We start from the raw sequence: 20182 nt of genomic DNA, 5'->3' as shown, positions 1-20182 counted from the left end.
TCCGTCCAAAAATTTTGGTTTTCCTAATTTTTTTAAAACAGGACCAGTGCATAGAAATTATATATAGGGTAATCAGTAAATCAATAAAAACTGCAGTTTTTGAACTTATTATTTTTGTTATTTTCACATTTGGCTGAGGCTCTATTCATAAAGTTGGATCTTAAAGACCACTACACTATAAATGCTTCTAGCCTTCTTTTTGTGTCATTTTCCGTAATCATTACTTTTGAAATTTGGTTAAAATTCGCTCAAAAGACTTACCCATACATTTTTTCACTTTACAAATCTTGTCCAGAAACCTTTCCGCTGAAATAAAAAATTGTGTCCAAAAGTTTTTCCGCCAAATCATTCTCCGCCGAAAATTTTCGTTTTCAATGTACTCCCCACCAAAGAAGTAACTTGGGGAGAGATGCTCGCCTGGAATTTTGACACACCTGTGTACCTCCCTCCAAAGGGGTCAACAGACAGGCTCGAGTTTATGCTGACGGATGAGTTCCACTATGACAAAACGTAGCTTTTGCGGCATTTACCATTCAGGTGACCATAGAAAAAAGATGGCTAGTATGAAGTTATATCTGACATTACCAACGGATGCGCCTGAGGACGACAGTATGCAGGATAAGAGTCAGGTATAAAGGCTGCGCAAGATCACGGATTACTAGGAGTTAGTGTGATCACTACTGGGATGCAGCCTTAGTGCACTAGCCACAGGGCTTGGCACGCCGCTGTGTATTGCTATGGGAGGTATAACGTTAGCTAGAAGAATCAACCAAGCATGACCGAGAAATGCTTCATAAAGGTTAGGGGTAAAGGCCCACAAACATGAGACTATAAAATTAAAAAAGCTTGCAGAGTCAAAGCTAAATTCCATTGTTAATTTACTTTCAAGGTGTTCGAGAACGGTGTCCTAAACGACTTTGAGTTCAGATTGATTACACAGGAAAAGCAGCACTGTATGGTGCTAAAGAAACAGACACGGCAGCAAGTTAAATGTATCGTGAATAACCTCGATGAACGAGAGCGTGCAGAGTTAGTCGCAAGGGGTAGACAGGAAGGGAAAAACAAAGTCCTGTATGCCTCTCCTACCTAAATACTCCGCTAGAGTATTCGGCATAAGTTTTGTAGGTTTTGTATTCCTACAAAACAGCAGGCTACAATACTATACCACCCAAGTAATTCTCCAGTAGCAGAATCGATTATCAAGCCGCCAATGAATTATACGACGCTATTTCTGGCTTAGCTCTTCAGTCAGGATATCGATATTTCGCTGCCATGCTGCTTATACACAAGGTATTCAATATGGGCCATCCGTCTGTGTCGACGCTTTCTTATACTCCGCTTTACGGATAACATTTTCCAGTTGCACCTTACACATATTCGATCTTCCCTTGATACATAAAATTACTGCTTCCTTCTTCAAAATGTTCATGTTTGTTATGGTTTTTAGGGTCTAACTAGCATCGGGGTAATGGAGAGATCTAGATCTTGCATACACAGCTGCCTCCACTATAGATGATGTGTTTCTTATAGGAGCACCAGCACAAAATTTTACTCACCACCACAAGTATACGTTCACATTCATCGCACTGTTCTTTTATCGCTTTGTTCTATAGACCAACATGCCTATGTCGTTGATTTGTGTCGGTTGTCGTCGGAATTGAGCCAGGATCTTTTGGCGCATGTCCATTTTTGATGATGTCTGCAGTTTTGACCATTTTAGGGAATCCCTCTTTTTAGAGGGGTAGCTGCGGAGTAGTTACGAAGGAGCTCTGAAGCAGGGCCTTGACCGTGGAAAACCCTACATACTTGTAGTGGTTCCCTTCTACTAAATCTAAATAAAGCTACAGGATTGGACGGAATTGGTTCGCGACTGCTAAAGCAGGTTCCCCAGTTTTAAATGGAGGTATAACATGATGTTAGACTTATTAAGCTTAAAAAGTTGGTTAACAAGTCCTTTTAAGTTTTTTAAAAAGCCTTTTTTGTTCCCAAGATATTCACATTTAAATAAATTCAGATTTAATTATGCTGCATAAATTATATGTCATATTTAAGTAATAGCAAATTTTGATATTTTCTGTCATCAATTATTTTAGACTTGTTATGGGATGTGCATTCAAACTTTATCAATGCATAGATATTATAATGTTGAATTGATTAACTCTTTTTTGTCAAAATGACACTCGTTTGCTCATCCAAGGCTTTTTTGCTGACAATCCCATAACTTGGGATCTGCATGTCGGTTTGCAATCAAATTTTGTGAGTGAACATAGTGCTTATATAAGCTTACCCACAAAATTTTATTGCAAATCAAGTTGCAGATCTCCAGTTATTAGGTCATCAGCAAAAAAAATAGATATTTAATTTTATTTATCATTTCATTCAATTTTCAATATAAAATGAGATGTTTAATTGAGCTGAGGCTGTCTAAGGTTATAATTTTTGTTATAGTGGCCCTAGTAGAAGACAACACACCATATATATAGGTTTTTATTTTCTGGGCTAGCTACTTCAAATGTTTCTTATTTATTTGTATAATCAAAAAATAGTCTAGTCAAGTACGATATAGGTATGTTTGCGCCCATCTGTGGTCTAATTATCATGTCAGTCACCCTGACATGATAATTAGACCACAGATTTAAAACTTGTAATTTTAGTAAAATGTTAACAAACACTGAAAAAAATGTATAATCCTGTTCTTTAATGTCAATGAAGCTATTGTTGTAATGTAAATAATTTACCTGTCTGGTTTCAAGAAACAGATGTGCTTAATCTTAAGTCAAAGATTTCAGAAGAATCATATTTAAAGTCAAGTTAAGGTTAAGAGATTTCAGGTGTGGTCACCCTGCACTTACACAGCACAAAAAAACTGATTACACAGAAAATAACCAAGCAAAAATTGTCTATTGTAAGCCGCCACCCTATTAATTTAGTGCCTAATGCACACTGAATTAATATCAATAGTATAATTTGCAATTCCTAGGGGTAATGTTGTTATGCTTGATTGATTTGTTGGATTTAAGATGAAAAAGCAATAAGGCCAGGTTATTACAATATTTATTAAGAAAATGAACTTTACAAAGCATTAAAATTTAAAATATTTGCCTTATTTACTGTGGCAAGTTCTTGGGTCTATTATTTTAAACTGTAAAGGTGATTAGAGGACAAACCCAAAGTATGTTATTTACCAAGTTGTCTGAATTGTGACTATTCAGCAGACTAACTACAGAGATCTAACATTTGGTTCATGAATATCACAAAAACGTATTACAAATATTAAAAAATCCACTTTAATATTCTTGTGATTGCGAGCTTTTCCCTTTTGTTGTTGTCTTTTTTGGCAGCAAAACTGCTTGTATGTTTGGTAGCACACCACCAGCAGCAATTGTCACACCACTTAACAGTTTGTTTAGTTCTTCGTCATTTCGTACTGCTAATTGTAAGTGTCGAGGAATAATTCTAGCCTTTTTATTGTCTCTTGCAGCATTTCCTGCAAGTTCTAAAATTTCAGCAGATAAATATTCTAAAACAGCTGCTAAATACACAGGAGCACCACTGCCAACCCTGTTAGCATAATGACCTCTCCTGAGAAATCTGTGAATACGACCAACTGGAAACTGAAGTCCTGCTCGACTGGATCGTGATTTAGCTTTCACCTTACTTTTACCACCTTTTCCACGTCCACTCATGTTGTTAGTATATCTATAATAAAAGAGATGTGTCAGAAAATGTATTTTTGGGGGTACTTTGGCTTACAGTTTGAGTTTATTACAATTTTTGTGGTTGGCTAGATTTATAAATAATAAACAAAATAATAATTAACTGTGGTGTTAACCCTTTTAAACAAAATCTACAATTTTTTTTTTACTAACACAAAGGTAAACATTAACTATCAATAAAAATTAAGAAGCTTGCCAACCTTTTAGCTTTTCGACGGTGTTGTGTAGTTTCCAAATGCAAATTTTGGCGCTGGCGCGCTTTATATCTTTCTTTTACTGCGCATGCTTCTACATGTTCTCCGGCAAACCGTTTTTCTTCACTCCTCCTTTGTGCTTTGCAAAAAATTAGTCGGGGACAAAATCTCGTCCGCCCGGCATTTTGTATCTTTTCTGACATCCAGGACGGGGATACAATCACACCGTCGATATGAAAAACAGGCAGCAGGCGCTGGGAACAGGGTGACTCTGACACACACATCGTATGTTGCAAGAAAACGTTTCCAAAAGAGAATATGATATAAACTTGAAAAATTATTCACACTTCTATACACCAAAAGAAGGATGACCCATTTTTTGACTTTACCACCACCCTCGTCCCTGGATGTATTGTCTCTATGATATAAGAGAGAGAAGATGGCAAAAAGGCATAAAATCCTGGGGACGAGCGTGTGCCTAGTTAACTTTAACTTTAGCTTTATAAATTTTCTTCTTTAAATTCAGTATATAGCTAAATTAGCAGGCTTCCAGATTTTCTGCTTTTTGTTTGTGGCAATGCGTGTGTCTTTTTGAAAATCAAAAATCAGAACCTTGGTACAAATTCATTTTTTGAATATTCTTTATTTTGAAATACAAAATTCAGAACCAAAAAAATTTTGAAAATCAAAAATTAAAAATCACAAATCTAAAATCTTTGTGTTTTTTTTTTAATTCTTTTGCGATTAGGTATGATGCAATGTAGTAGGTTACAAGTTCTTTGGCATATCGGAAAAGTGGGATGCGGGATGCGGGATGCTGACAGGCACGGGATCCGGGATGCATGATGCAAAAAAATCATGGAAGTAAAATAATGACCGGGCCAATGTTATTCTCGCCATGGATTCAACGCACGATAAACTCGATAATAAATAAATTCATTTTCGTTTATTTTTAACAGACTTAACAAAAAACGAAAAATAACAGAATTTTAACAAGTTCAAAAAAAGAGTGGGTAGAAAGAATATCCTTCAAAAAGAGTTACTTTTTGCTGGTATCAATTAATACAAATAACCAAAAATTAATTTCTGCTCTTTTGAAAGGATTTGAAAATTTTCAAAAATATCGCAAAAACCTCACGAAAATTAATTTCTATATTTCCTTTTGTTTACTTGGTCCGTTTAATGGAAAGTCAATCAATAACACATTTTCTTCCGTTATAGTGCGGCAAATGATCAAGGTTGAAAAGTTGCGCGAAATCAAATTGAGGTCAAAATATACCATGTGCGTAAAAACCAGGTTCTTTGAAGAAAAAAATGTCTAGAAAGACGTAGGTGAAAGTTGGGCTGTCTGCAACTGCTACACGCCAAGCGCCAACGAATCAAAATGCTTGTTTGTTTGTTTGTTTATTACCTGGGCATTTCAAGCACACGCTCAAGTGGAGATCGATCAATTCATCAATAAATAGTAATTACCTATGTAGCGCAAAACCAGATAAATTCAAAATGTGTAAAATCTTGTTCAGTTCCAAAGCAAAATCCAAAATCCAGTTACAAAATCGTGTCCGGTAGAAAAATCAAAATGTGTTCAAATTCCAAAATCGAGTTTCACAATACAAAATAATATTTACAATGATAAAAATATAACAGCTTGCATTGTAGTCATACAACGTCTCAAACACTCTACAATGACAAACTATTCACGCATAATTCGCGCATGTTTTCAGTCGAATAATTTTCCTTATCATTTCGGTTTCAGTAGACTGTAATTCGTTCGGTTTAAATACGAGAAAACGAGACAGAGTTGTGGAGGTAAACACTGACACATAGACTGGTTTCTGCAATATCAACTATTTCGATTTCTTTTCAAAGTGTATAGCACGAAAGCACTACTTTTTCAGATCGGAGGCATTTATATTTGTTGCTTGGATATTTCAACCTCGCCAAAGGATACATAAAAGTTCATTGTCAAACAAATTGTTTTGTATCACATTAAGTTCACCAAGCGAAAGAAAATCAAGTCATGCATTTCTAACTGTTGTATTCTTTTTAGAAAAATTACTGCGTAGTTTATTTTAATGTTTACGCGATGTTTCGATAACGGCATGGTCAGTATTTTATTTCGATGAATTTTTGCATCCCGCATCCCGCATCCTGCATCCACTTCATTTATCCCGCCTCCCGCTGCCCGTATCCCGCATTCCGCATCCCACTTTTCCGATATGCCCAAATTCTTTTTAACCAACCCACAGCACTCCTGCATAGAGCTTTTTATTAGGAGCGTTTCGTAAGGATTTGAAATTGGTGTCTAATATTTTAAGGAAGTCCTGACGGTCAGATATATCTTTTTGTTAACAATATCGTTTTAATTGGTTTTTTTAAGAGTACACGCATTGCATTTAACAGATTATAATTTTATAAACTGCTGTGGCAGGTTATTTATTTTTAGTAGTAGTAGTGTGTACTTTTTTTCGTCAGAGTTACAAGTTCGTTTATATATACAAGTTCGTATCGTTTAAAAGTAAATAGAAAATATATACATACATCAGCTAGTAAAATAAAGATCTCAAACCATACGATGAAGTTTAAAAGACTGACTGGAGCTTGCAATTTTCAGTATGATTTTAAAAATTTCTTCCTTTATTTATTTTTCATAGGATTTCTTGTTTACCATTGCCTCGGTGTGGACGATGGAAGGTTGACTTCCGCGCACCCTCTTCCCTAGGGTCCCTTGGCCCCTGAGCCGTTAATCAATAAGACAAAATTCACAGCTTCATGTTGAAAAGTTGGCTCACTGTCAAAAAAGCAAGAGCCACTGGAGTGAAGGCTGCCCTATTTTTTTACCCTCATCTCATTTTCGTGCTATTCGATCTGCGGCTCCCAGTTCTGGGGACCGCGGATCGAATCCCGCCCACTGCTTGGCAGTATGTTAGTGATGAACAAAGTAGTTCTTCTTCAATAAAGAATACAGCTTTACTATTTTTAAGCCTTTTTTCGTAGACGTAATTTGAAAACAGACTTTTTTACTTGGCGGAATTAAAATTACAAAATTTGTATTAAAAATGGTGGAGGCGAACAGTCTGTCCGTCCCGATATATAAAAGTGACAACAGACGCTGGGAGAAACGATATTGGAATTATATGTATTGTGCTACATACTCCGAAAACTCGACAATCAACTCCTATTGGTCATTGTTTTTGTTCATATGACATAAATAAACTAAGTGCATTTAACCACTGTAATAACGGTTCAAGAGACAAGAGACCTTGGGCATAAGGGTCTGCTGGTAATTCTCTTTTGCATAACATATTTTACATAACAAATTTAAACAACATCGGACACAAGGTTTTAAGCTTTTTTGGCATCAAAACCATAGCGGCTCGAGGTAAATTTCCGCACAAAAGAATAACGGATTTGAACGGAACAAGAAAATACTTAATTTGATTGGCTATCTTCTTTTTTTAAAAATTTTTCCTGTTCCTGGTTTCAAGAAAAATTGAAATTTCAGTTTGGATAATCAAAACAGTTTGGAATGGAAAATTTTATCAACCAATCAGATTCCATAAATTATAATGGTCCGTTCTGATCCCTTCCAATTCGTTTTTGAGTGGAAATTCATCTTTAAACACATCCCCTGGGGACGAGGTTGCTTTACGCAAGATTTTCACTTAGAAATAGAACGTATCGTAACGTATTATTTCGGTTTCAATGATTGGTTCAAAAGATAACTATTCTTACTTATTCTTTTGTTTGTTTAATTTGTGATACGCGTACTACGAAGTTGAAATGAATTTAACTTTTTCACGTTTCGACGCATATTAACTAAAACATCAAGCTTGTCCAATCACAAAAACTGATTTCAGTACGATCATCTTTTTAATGGAAATCCGGCTTTAAAGCATCAAGCTGTGATCATGGCAATGATGGATGACTCTAGGGACGACGATTGCAATTTTAACACGCGTAGGTTAACGTGTTGATAACATGAATTGGTAAAGTCTCAATGAAATGTTTGAAGTTGAAATAAAGGGAAGCAAACAAGAAAAGTCAACCAGCTACGACAGTACATATTATTACAAAATACAAAGCAATTAATTAACAAGCATTACATTTTGCTACAAGTTCGATCTTCTAATCACATCGAGCATCAGAATCTTAAATATATTAAGTTTGTTATATCTTAAATTTTTACACATTTTGTGTACACTTTTTTTCATTCCTGCATGACACAATACTTATTGGGTGGTCACTGTAAATGTTCCATGATCGTTGCCATTCGTGGCGGGAATCTCATGTGTCGGTTTCTTCTTTTCCCAACTGAAGATAAACCTGTACATCACAGCAGCTAATGCACCTCCAATGTATGGTCCCACCCAATAAATCTAAAAACAGGTTAACATCACATTCAATAAAGTCCAACTACTCGTTAAACCACTTACTAGTCTTAAACATTAGTAAAGTGCAGGATTTACAATGACTCTGGAATATAATCGATTACTCCGAGTATGTGTTTTAGGGGGCACCGCATCCTTAAACTCTTCAACATTTTGCGAATCAACCTATTTACCAGGACATTTTTTCTTTATGTAAAACTTGACAAAGTATGATTTTGATGTACAATACAACCGTGATTTTCCTCTTTAATCCCAAAAATTGTGTTTCTTTCATCGCATCAAAAACGTAAGGGACTAAAGAATCAAAGCTTGGACTGTTTTGGGTTAAACTTACATATGGTGCCACTGAGAAAAAGTATCTATTGTACGTACCCAGTGATATTCCTCCCATTGGTCAGCAACAACAGCAGGTCCAAATGCTCGTGCTGGGTTGATACCGCTGCCTGTGTATGGGATCTAACATAAAAAAAATTACATAGTTTGAGCATCATCATAATAAAAGCCTCGAAACGTAGGTATAAGTGAATAATCGGAATCCTTTAATAAAAGGTTGTTTACACTAGGGATATTCATTTATAACTCAAAGGCTTTTGATACTGTAAATCATAATTCTTTTATCCAAACTAAAATCTTACGGTGTGCAAAACAACAATTTGAAATGGTTTACAAATTACCTGACTAACCGAAAACAATGCATAGCATACGACGATAAATTGACGCTCTTTCAACTAACAAAGTGTGGTGTTCCACAAGGATCCATTCTTGGACCCCTACTGTTTTTAATCTACATAAACGACTTACACAATTCCTCTAAAATGTTGAGATTTATTCTAATTGCTGACGATACTAATCTTTTTTACTCCCATACTAACATTGTCGATTTATTTAAAACAGCTAACCAAAAACTTGCGCATATAAACGAATGGTTTAAAGCAAATAAGCTCTCACTTATTATAAGTAAAACTAAATATGTGTTATTCTATAACCGTTACAAAACTGATAATATTCCACTCAAACTACCATCTCTTAAAATTAATAACGTAAACATAAAGAGAGAAGAAACAATAAAATTTCTTGGCGTACTTTTAGACGAATCATTAACATGGAATAAACATATACAAACCCTTGAAAATAAAATCTCTAAAAACTTAGGGATATTATATAAGGCCAAACGATACTTAAATTTCCATTGCTTAAAGAACCTATATTTTTCTTTTATACAAAGCTACTTAACGTATTGTAATATCTCCTGGGCAAGTAACAATGTAAATAAATTAAAAAAGTTGTATAATAAACAAAAACATGCTTGTCGCATAATTTTTGGTTTAGACAGATATGCACCAACACAACACTTATTTCTTCAAATTGGGGCTTTGAACATTTATCAATTAAATATGCATGAAGTTTTATTTTTCATGTAAAAGATGAAACAAAACATAACACCAAAATTGTTTACTAACCAATTTAGTTTAATACAACATAAATATGATACTAGATTTTCAAAAAATATTATCAAGTGACAAAGATTTTATTAAAATCTTGCACGTTTTCAATTAAACATAGAGGACCATACCTATGGAATAAATGTTTATCTGATGATATTAAAACAGACTAAACTCTTAATATTTTCAAGAATGTAAAAACAAAATTATTAACGACTGATCTTATAGACATTTGTAAATATTTTTAGATGCAAACTCTCACATAGACCTTTGTAAATTCAAATAATCTTTTTATAGAATATATATAGTTAGAATATTGCTTTATCATATTAAGTATTATTTTAACTTTCTCTTTCTTTTTGCTTAACAACGGGGCTTAGTGATAAGACAATTTGTGCCTTCTTTTTGCTCCGGCCATTTTTGTATATATTACAAGATATTATAACCTGTAACATTTATATAACGGCGAAATATACCTATAACCTAACCTAACCTGACTATATTTATGAAGATTTTAGAAGAAAAAAAATTAAAAGAAATAGCAGATTGTAAGTGGGAAAAAATATACAAGTTTAACAATTATCAAAGAAGCTAGAAAGACTATAATAGAAGTTGAAATTTGAGTAAAGTATATTATATTTCCAGCATGCAATACTAATAATTTCAATGTAGTTTTTTCACAGCTTACCCCGACTAAGTGAGCCACTGTGATGGAGATTCCAATAGCTAAACCATTTGCGTAACCAAAATCTTTTCGGTTGTGATCTGATGACGTAGATGCTAACACGGTGAATACAAGTACCATAGTTAAAATAAGCTCAACAAACAATCCTTGTGTTTCCGTTATATCTGGAGAAATAGAGAGGTTTCCAAGCCCACCTCGTCGTTTCTCTGGTGTCAGTCCATACGTTATAGCTGATCCAACAATGGCTGTAAACACAAAAACATTATATTAAATGTTGAATTGATCGTCACATAGAATGGAAATTATCTTGTCTTCTTGCACTGATGTTGTAAAAGAATGTTTCATTAAAGCGAAAACAATATTCAATAAAAAGTGCATCGGTGCTAGTTTGTCGTTTATAAGAACGTTTGTATGTTAATTTAAGACATTTTAAAGGGCTTCCGGGTTTTATCTCGGAACGGAACCTCAGAAAAGCTCCTGGGAATCAGGAAAAGAAAACACGCACAAAGAAAAGAAATATTCTAAAAATCATACCTCCAATAAGCTGTGCAAGAGTATAAAAGACAGCCTTAAAAATACTACATCCGCCATTAATAAGAACACCAATAGTAACTGCTGGATTGATATGCGCTCCACTGATTGGTCCAAACACTTGAATGAAAACAGATATAGCCAATCCAATGGCGAATGAAATTTGTACAATAGTAGCACCACCGGTTGTCGTTGGATTTAAATTAATCAACACAGTGGTAACAAGATATATGAACAAAGCGGTGGCAAAAAATTCGACGAAAACAGCTCGCCAAAAATATTTCTCGCGAAGTTCGTTTAAACCCATTTTTTGCGTCTGACAAACTGATACTGAAGCAGCGTGAACTAAAATAAAAATAATAATTGAAAATTAGAAAACTCTAGGTTAATTTTTTTGTGTGTAAAAATGCAACATGTAGCTAAATTCATTAAAATCTACATTACCATACAAAGCCAACCTTTTTGCTGCACTGAAGTAAAAGTCAAAACTTTGATGAAAGATTTTAAAAACGTTTAAAAACAAGTGGATTTTATAAAAGTAATTATCAAAGTGGGAATTGTTCTTCTACAGTTCAAAATATGTGTCGAGTTTTTAAGCAGCAAGAGGTCCCAAGACATACCAGAATGAACATGTTGATTACAAGAGAAACAAAATTTCTCTACATTTATAGATTTATATGAAAACAATGATTAAAAAAAACATCTACTACTTTTTACGCAAACGTCTGAAACGTCAGTTTGGTGTAAGATGACAAGAAGACAAAGCATAAAACCTAACCTTGGTGAAGCTTTATCTTATTTTGTCACTTAACATTTGCACTGTTTGTCGTTTTTGTCACTCCAAAAGAAAATTCACAAAAAAAACTCGCACAACCCCTGTTGTTTAACTCGATATGGGCGTTTGTGATAATTACTTCTACACAGTAGTAAATTTGTGTTGAGTTAATCTAATCTACTTAAGTTTGTTTTGATTAAGATATCGAGCTGATTATTACTGTTTGTGGTCTGAAAAAAAAGGAAACGTAATATTATTTTTGAAAGCAACCTGACATGTGTTGACGCCATTTTTCTGCGCTGTTGAAGGTATGAATTGAGAGGATTGGAAAAAAAATGAAACAGAATAAAAAATATTTGATAGATACCTTGTACTCAGGGATTGAATAGTAGTTATGTATAACTAAAGTGCTCACACACACTCGCAAAACACAAAAAGCAGTTTATTAAACATAAAAATAGAAATTTGACATAGTGAGATTAAGCAGAATCCTCCTAATCGAATTTCTTAAACACTTTCGTCAATGCGCAAATTCAAAAAAATAAATAACGCAACAAAAATAATTGAGAACAAAACAAATTAATAAATAAACGCAACAGGAATAATACAGAACAAAAAATAAATTAGTAAATAAACGGAACTCTATGTAATTCCTAACACTTCATACACAACAATATTCTATAAAAAAGGTACTAACTTAAGTCAATAATTAATTCCTAATTCACTTAACCGAGATGCTGAAGACACTCTACTCACCTAAGAAAATTTTAATTTCAACCCAGAACTAACATTTACATTTTACAATCTAAATATTTTTTTGACGAAAATAACATTCAATAACATCCTTGACAACTTCATCACTAGACCTTTACTGAACGTCAAAAAAACAAAAAAGCAACGTCAAAGCTTGTCTCGACTGCGCTTCTACTAAACCGAAAAGGTTATGCAAACTTGTTTCTTGAAATTTTAAGCGAAAGCCTTGGCAAACCCACAAAAAGCCCCCTCCAAAGCTTGTGTATGTAGGGTAGCAGCGATAGTCAATAATAAGAACAACAAAGCACAGTCTTAACTCCATACTGCTGTGCAGGATATTTTGTAAAAAAATTTTGTGCAATTTGTTAGATACAATTTTTTTATTGATGTTTTATAATTGCCGTGTGAATAATTCATTCTGTTCTTCACATTTCACAATATTCTGACCTTCATGTATCTCATTCTTGACAGGTAGAAATGAAAAATCAAGTAAGCCGGACTATTCCAGAGCACTTAATTTCTAACATCTTCCTTTCATTAAATATAATCAAAAGATGCTTCCTGGACCATTCTAAGTATTTCGGAAATCGTCTCGGATATAGTTACCGGATATCGGATACATTTGAGATAAAAAACAGTAAAAATTATATTAAAAATGTAAAAAAGGATTGGTCACTAGGTAAGCTGGCGTGTGTGTATTTACTATAACAACAAATATAACAACACATTTCATGTCAACAATAAGCTTCTAAAAACGGATCAAATCACAAATTTTAGGTTTTCAAATGTGAAAAACTTATCACTATAAATAGAAAAACTAAGGTATGAAGAGACTCGTAATTAAACACGTTTTTGGTAAATTATTATGCATATATTACTTAGTATATCCTATTCCATTCTTATTGGTACTGTTATCACTAAAGCTCCTCCGAATTGAAACCTATCCTAAGAAAAGAAATTTTGACGGGAAGAACATTTGATGGAAAGTAAATTTTGCAAAATTTTGCAAAATCTAATTTGGTCGGTTTTTATCAAAGCTGCTAAATACGCTCAATTTTGTATCCGCCAAAACATTTTCCCTTGTATCTAAAGCTCCCATTTAAGCTGTTGAAGCCGTGCAAGCACAGCAACCGCTAAATTAAACAACCGCCCAAGATTACAATCTAATTCTCATTCTGAACACTAATAAAAAAGGGATCGATTCGTACTTTTTATAGTCTCTGGCATGACTCGACTGGGATTCGAACAGAAGCCTTTTCGCACTGAAAGTGAACGCTCCAGTATAGTGCTATCAATGGAGAAACACCTTAAATTCAGTAAACGTTCCGAACCTAAAAAGACGGTTAAATCAAATTTCCCACAATATCACGTTTAGTTTTTTAAATATTTTGACCACAAAATTGTGAAAGCTAGAAACACTAAAAAAGATTTACGAGAAAAAAAATACTGGTGAATGGTCAGGAAACTGTGCGCGTTTTGATATTTAAAAATATTGTACATTTGAAAAACTTTTAATTTTGTATATTTGATCACAATATCAGGATATATATTTCATTGGAGGAGCTAACAAGCAAATCTCCATTTAACTTTTTTACAAATATGTAAATACATTTAATAGAAATTTGCTTGTTAATAATATATAAAATATATATTGCTAGAACACTTAATTACAATATTTTTAAATATCAAAACGAGCTATCATATTTAACAACGCGTTTAAGGCAGCAGATACAGGAGTTTAAATTATATGCAAAAAAAGACACAGTGGATAACTTTTTGTGGTCCATGTAACTTTTGTTTTCAAACATCAGGGAAAAATAATATCAACATGCAATACCTTTTACTTTCTGAAGCACCGTAGGTAACTATTTCGTGTCCTTCGTTGTCACTTGTTTGAAGATGAGCAAAAATCTTCCGAGTTCTGAGCTTTTATACTAGCTGTTGCAATTACGCGCCCCTGCCATGCAAATAATCATCATATTTAATAATTTTTAATCAGGATGTTGTCATCAACGCGCCAGTAAAGGTTAGTTTTGTCAAAGGACATATTACGTGGCTGCTTACGCAAAGTTATCGGTAGGTCAATCTAAATCTTTAGGCTGTCAATTATAATGGTTGAACTGTCAATCAAAATTATAAATGGGAAGTTTGTAGCGATTTTCTTGAGCAATCCACATTCTTTAACAAAAGTTTTAGTCCTTGGAAACGTTGAAGGAAGCTGATGTTGTAATAAATTACCTTGGAAACGAGATTGGTATAATTTTTAGCTAGTGACGAGAAAGAAATATAAACTATGAAAGGCATCTGACTAGTTTGTCAACGATAATTGGGATATCAAGGTAAATTTCTTCTCATATTAAGCGTATCGAAGCAAATAAGAGATAGGGTCACATACACCATGTTGATTAATAATATAAACACCAACGCGCTCATTTTAAGTGGAAATGAAAGCATGATATATTATTACTGCCTAATTATTGACGCGTTGAATCGAACTTAAGTTAGATAGAAAAAGATAACAAAATAACACTCAAATATAGTAATAGACAAATAAATAAATGAAAAGGAAACACATAACACCAGGTAATACACATTATCGAAGAAATTGAAGAAATTTTCCAGCAATGAAGCATAGAATTTATGCTCGGTGAGCTCATACTAGTTGTGTTAGGGATAAAGCTTAAGCTGACAGGGTAAAATATGTTTTTTGCTTTTTATTAATGCGACGTCCGTGCAAACAAACAAACAAACAAACAGACAAACAAACAGAAAAACAAACAAACAAACAAACAAACAAACAAACAAACAAACAAAAATCTTTTATATGGACTTTACTTTTGTTTTTATTATTTATTATTTTAATACATTTTTTTAAAAAATGTTTATAAAATTTCTATAAAAAACGGATTCTACCTTTCTGTGTCATAGTTTCGTTTGTCGATCGAAGGTTCCAAAAAGCAAACAGAGAAACATGAAAATGAAAATATAAACAAAGACGAAAACAACCACATAATTTTTCGTTATAATTTATTCATGTTGAAAGGTGGTAAAATAACAAAAAAATACTCCTTTTACCACTATGTCGCAAAGTCGTTACATTTTTAAAATAGATAAAACAAGATAAAATAAAACGTTAAACAGAAAAATGAATATTTAAAAAAAAGCGGAAAAGATTATTTTATGTATATTCTCGTCGAGAAAGCTCTTGTAAATAAACTTTCGTCCCTTTAATAAGAAAATCTACCTTTAAAAAAGCCGTAGACTCTTGTTTGTTATACATTTGACATTTCTGGGTCGTTCTTATGGGAATACCTCCTTTCCATAAGTTTTATTGCTGTTTTATTAATATTCTGAAGCAAAATTCTGTTTGCGTGAAAATTCCCGGAAGGGTCAACAAAATTACTCTAAAAGACTTTTTGGTCAAAATTCAACTTCGTCTTAGGGTTTTTGTCTGTTACCAACACCTTATTCGCCGTTAGTTGTACAAAAAGAGACAATTGGTCGTAAGATTGAGGTTGGCCAATATTATAAACTGCAATTTTTAAAAAGGAAATATTTTTTTTACAATGCGTTGCTGCACTTTCAAGCATTTTAAAGTCAATCAACTTTTATGGCAGTTACTTTTTCTTCTGGTTATAAATTATATGTTGTTCTTGTTTTTTGTGGTTGTAAAATTATCTTCAAAAAATATACACGAAATATTTCAACATGACTTATTCGCGAAAATTAATTTTCGTGAAATGCAATTTTTGAAAATTAACTAACTGAAGCAAAATTGTCGATAAATGCGCCTGATTTGAGACGATAGATGTCGAAACAGCAGGAAAAAGTAGTGTACACACTTTAAAACAGTCAAAAAGTATTTATTTTAGTTATTCAGTCAATGAAGTGAAGTGAATGAAGTGAATGAAGTGAATGAAGTGAATGAAGTGAATGAAGTGAATGAAGTGAATGAAGTGAATGAAGTGAATGAAGTGAATGAAGTGAATGAAGTGAATGAAGTGAATGAAGTGAATGAAGTGAATGAAGTGAATGAAGTGAATGAAGTGAATGAAGTGAATGAAGTGAATGAAGTGAATGAAGTGAATGAAGTGAATGAAGTGAATGAAGTGAATGAAGTGAATGAAGTGAATGAAGTGAATGAAGTGAATGAAGTGAATGAAGTGAATGAAGTGAATGAAGTGAATGAAGTGAATGAAGTGAATGAAGTGAATGAAGTGAATGAAGTGAATGAAGTGAATGAAGTGAATGAAGTGAATGAAGTGAATGAAGTGAATGAAGTGAATGAAGTGAATGAAGTGAATGAAGTGAATGAAGTGAATGAAGTGAATGAAGTGAATGAAGTGAATGAAGTGAATGAAGTGAATGAAGTGAATGAAGTGAATGAAGTGAATGAAGTGAATGAAGTGAATGAAGTGAATGAAGTGAATGAAGTGAATGAAGTGAATGAAGTGAATGAAGTGAATGAAGTGAATGAAGTGAATGAAGTGAATGAAGTGAATGAAGTGAATGAAGTGAATGAAGTGAATGAAGTGAATGAAGTGAATGAAGTGAATGAAGTGAATGAAGTGAATGAAGTGAATGAAGTGAATGAAGTGAATGAAGTGAATGAAGTGAATGAAGTGAATGAAGTGAATGAAGTGAATGAAGTGAATGAAGTGAATGAAGTGAATGAAGTGAATGAAGTGAATGAAGTGAATGAAGTGAATGAAGTGAATGAAGTGAATGAAGTGAATGAAGTGAATGAAGTGAATGAAGTGAATGAAGTGAATGAAGTGAATGAAGTGAATGAAGTGAATGAAGTGAATGAAGTGAATGAAGTGAATGAAGTGAATGAAGTGAATGAAGTGAATGAAGTGAATGAAGTGAATGAAGTGAATGAAGTGGATGAAGTGAATGAAGTGAATGAAGTGAATGAAGTGAATGAAGTGAATGAAGTGAATGAAGTGAATGAAGTGAATGAATGAAGTGAATGAATGAAGTGAATGAATGAAGTGAATGAATGAAGTGAATGAATGAAGTGAATGAAAGTTTTCTTGTTGTCGTTTATGACATAATAAAAAGAAAAAGAAAAGTGAGTTGTAATTCTTAAACATTTAAATCGTATATTCTTTTAAAGCAAGTACGCACGCAAGTTTTGTTAAAAGGTTATCAACAAACGAAATTTTCAACTAAAAATCGAAAGATGTATTTTTATTCGCACATGGTTCTGCTGCACACATATTTGTCTTTTCGCAAAGTAAATATTGTGCTGACGGCCAAAACCTTGTGGATTTTTGAACGGGTTAACGACTACTGCTTTTTGTATAATATCAGAATTTTGTCTAATCAACTGATATTTCTAAATTTGTAGTTAAGATTATATTATTTGCAAAAAAATAGAATAAAATATTTTGAATAACAAGAACATTTATTTTTACTTTTTTGTTGGTTTCTTTTTTTATCTTTAATAAAAATAATGGTCATGTTCTCTCATACGAGCAAGATGAATTGAAAAATATACCGTTGCTTAACAAATAGGCCTGAAATAAATTTAAATTGTGAAAAGTGTTGGTAGATTCGCAAAAATAATTCTTCGTCAACATCTCAACATGACCGACACGCGAAAATCAATCCTAGTAGCTAAAATGCCAAATTTTTTAACCTCGCGAAATATTTTATCGCGAAAATTAGTAACATTAAGCTAGTTGAGTGACTTTTACCATGCTTTTACAGATAAAGATTCACCTATTCTTTGTACATTCATTCAGGATTCGGGTCAATAAAGAAGTTGTATAAGTATAAGTTGCAACAGGATGTCTTCAATTTTTGTTATCGTTTTACGACACGTTCTTGACATTCGACCTTTTTTAAACTATCCACTCACTGATTTATTAGAACACAGATGGTCTTATTTTTTAATATACCATGACATATGTCGATGACGTAGAGTTTGAGCACGCTGAGATGTTCAACCACAACTATAAGTCAATATTGCTGGCTCACTAAATTATATTGTAGCAATGTATAGGTATGTAGAAGCATATAGTAACAATCTATTTTTATCTTCCTGTAATAATATAGTAAGAGCGCAGGGTGAATACTTTTAAACAATTTTGGAGGTATAATTTTAGGAGAAAAAACGAAAAAAACATATAAGAACCATTACATATTTTAGCAGGTTTTGTTAAATCTTAGGAAGAAATGAAGAATACTAATAATCAAGCCTTTTTTTTAAAAAATATTAGAGAAGCAGTTTATTTCAGAATTGCATCATGTAAATATAATTCATCAGTCCTGTTGCAGGTCAAACATATGTCAATTTTCACACATAAAGCAGACTAACAAAATATGGATGCCACAATCTGGAGAATTTCTTACCTTCCAGATTCCACCATAAACAATTTTATTTTAAGGGAGAATTAATATTTTGAACACAAATTTTAGGTTATTTAGTAGATTTTAGGTTTCTTTTGTTATGGCTATTGATTTCCGCCAGCAAAGGCGGAATCTTTAAAATCACCTGAGGAGATAGAGAGATAGATAGATAGATAGATAGATAGATGCAGCGCAGCTAGGCTGGACGTCCGAAACTTATCCAGGCTAAAGCCTAAATCCTAGTTTTGACAGATTTTTTCTGAGAACGAGGCTAAAATGAGTTTTGGCCAATAAGAATCCTAACAGTGCAACAAATTGTTTCATTATCCAATGAAAAATACTTTATTTTAAAGTTTATATGCTATCGAAAGTTAAAGCTCGTGCAGTGTAGCATAATGAAGATCGTCTTATAATGCGCCATCTTTGATGTTCCCTTTAAAAATTACGTCATTTCCTTCTGTACAATTTTGCAAGCACGTAGACTAAAGCTATATTCAGCAGAACTTATTAATTATTCTTAAATTTTAATTTAAAGAGGAATTGTTAAGGCTGAATATTTTTGATGAAAGATAATGTATTTTATAACATCGTGTGTTATAAATGAAAAAATAAGAATATGTAGTCTGAAAATAACATTTTGTAACTGATTATGTAAAAACAAATTTGCTGCCACCTTTAAAGATATTTTCCAAGTTGTTTTTCAGAGAAAAAAAGAAACGGCAAGTCAGAAAATTTGTCTATCAAATTTTCTGACTTGCCGTTGTTCTTATTTTGTTTTTGTTGTTCATCAATTTTCAGGTTTATTATTTTTCTTTTAAAATTGTTCTTATAGAGAAATAAAGTTTATGTAAGTTAAGTTAACTATGATTTACAGTTACAATAATAATCAAAAATTGAATTTTAAAATTTTAGAATATTCAATGATTTTGTGCCCTACTCAGTCCTCTTCAAAGTTCAGTACTTTTTCAGATTATTGCTAATGGCGGAAATCCTTAATTTAGGATATCTTAGGAGGGTCTCCATTTTTATTAATTTGGGAGAATTTTAGGTGTGGCTACCCTATAAAAAATGCAGGACTACACTACTATAATTTTTGACAACGAGAGCGTGTGTATTTTTTGAATAAATTTTCATGGCAATGCACAATTTGTGCTTAGGTAATTGACAGCTGAGTTTTACCAACCTAGATTTCAGGGTTTGCTCTCTTTTATATACTTTCTGGGTTACTAATCTCTGAAAAAGTTTACTAAATTCCCTGACTTTTATTGTTTGCCACCCTGCTACACATACTCCTTTCTAAGACTCCTTTTTTCATGACACGAACCCAACTGTTTAGGT

General features: G+C 33.0%; 2 protein-coding genes across 5 annotated transcripts; both read right to left on the bottom strand.

Moving 5' to 3' along the window:
- Positions 1 to 3036: 3036 nt before the first annotated feature.
- LOC130622882 (late histone H2A.2.2) lies at positions 3037 to 4050 on the bottom strand. Its single transcript, XM_057438338.1, has 2 exons — positions 3917 to 4050; positions 3037 to 3699 (listed from the first exon to the last, which is right to left on the bottom strand). Exon 2 carries the CDS (start codon positions 3684 to 3686, stop codon positions 3288 to 3290), a length of 399 nt encoding a protein of 132 aa, XP_057294321.1. The 5' UTR covers positions 3687 to 3699; positions 3917 to 4050; the 3' UTR covers positions 3037 to 3287.
- A 3913-nt stretch (positions 4051 to 7963) lies between these two features.
- Positions 7964 to 12475, bottom strand: LOC130622880 (aquaporin-1-like). Of its 4 annotated transcripts, none has more exons than XM_057438337.1 (5): positions 12432 to 12475; positions 10963 to 11304; positions 10432 to 10673; positions 8674 to 8757; positions 7964 to 8289 (listed from the first exon to the last, which is right to left on the bottom strand). In XM_057438337.1, exons 2-5 carry the CDS (start codon positions 11264 to 11266, stop codon positions 8143 to 8145), a joined length of 777 nt encoding a protein of 258 aa, XP_057294320.1. In that variant the 5' UTR covers positions 11267 to 11304; positions 12432 to 12475; the 3' UTR covers positions 7964 to 8142. The 4 variants fall into 4 exon arrangements, with proteins under 4 accessions (XP_057294320.1, XP_057294318.1, XP_057294319.1 ...); XM_057438335.1 differs by lacking the exon at positions 12432 to 12475 and adding an exon at positions 12102 to 12358; XM_057438336.1 differs by lacking the exon at positions 12432 to 12475 and adding an exon at positions 11738 to 11868.
- Between the last annotated feature and the right edge of the window lie 7707 nt (positions 12476 to 20182).

The sequence above is a fragment of the Hydractinia symbiolongicarpus genome, chromosome 13 (genome assembly GCF_029227915.1).
Source record: "Hydractinia symbiolongicarpus strain clone_291-10 chromosome 13, HSymV2.1, whole genome shotgun sequence".
Classification (NCBI taxonomy): Eukaryota; Metazoa; Cnidaria; class Hydrozoa; order Anthoathecata; family Hydractiniidae; genus Hydractinia; species Hydractinia symbiolongicarpus.
Note: the sequence above shows the minus strand (reverse complement) of the source record. Positions and strands in the feature narration are given on the sequence as shown.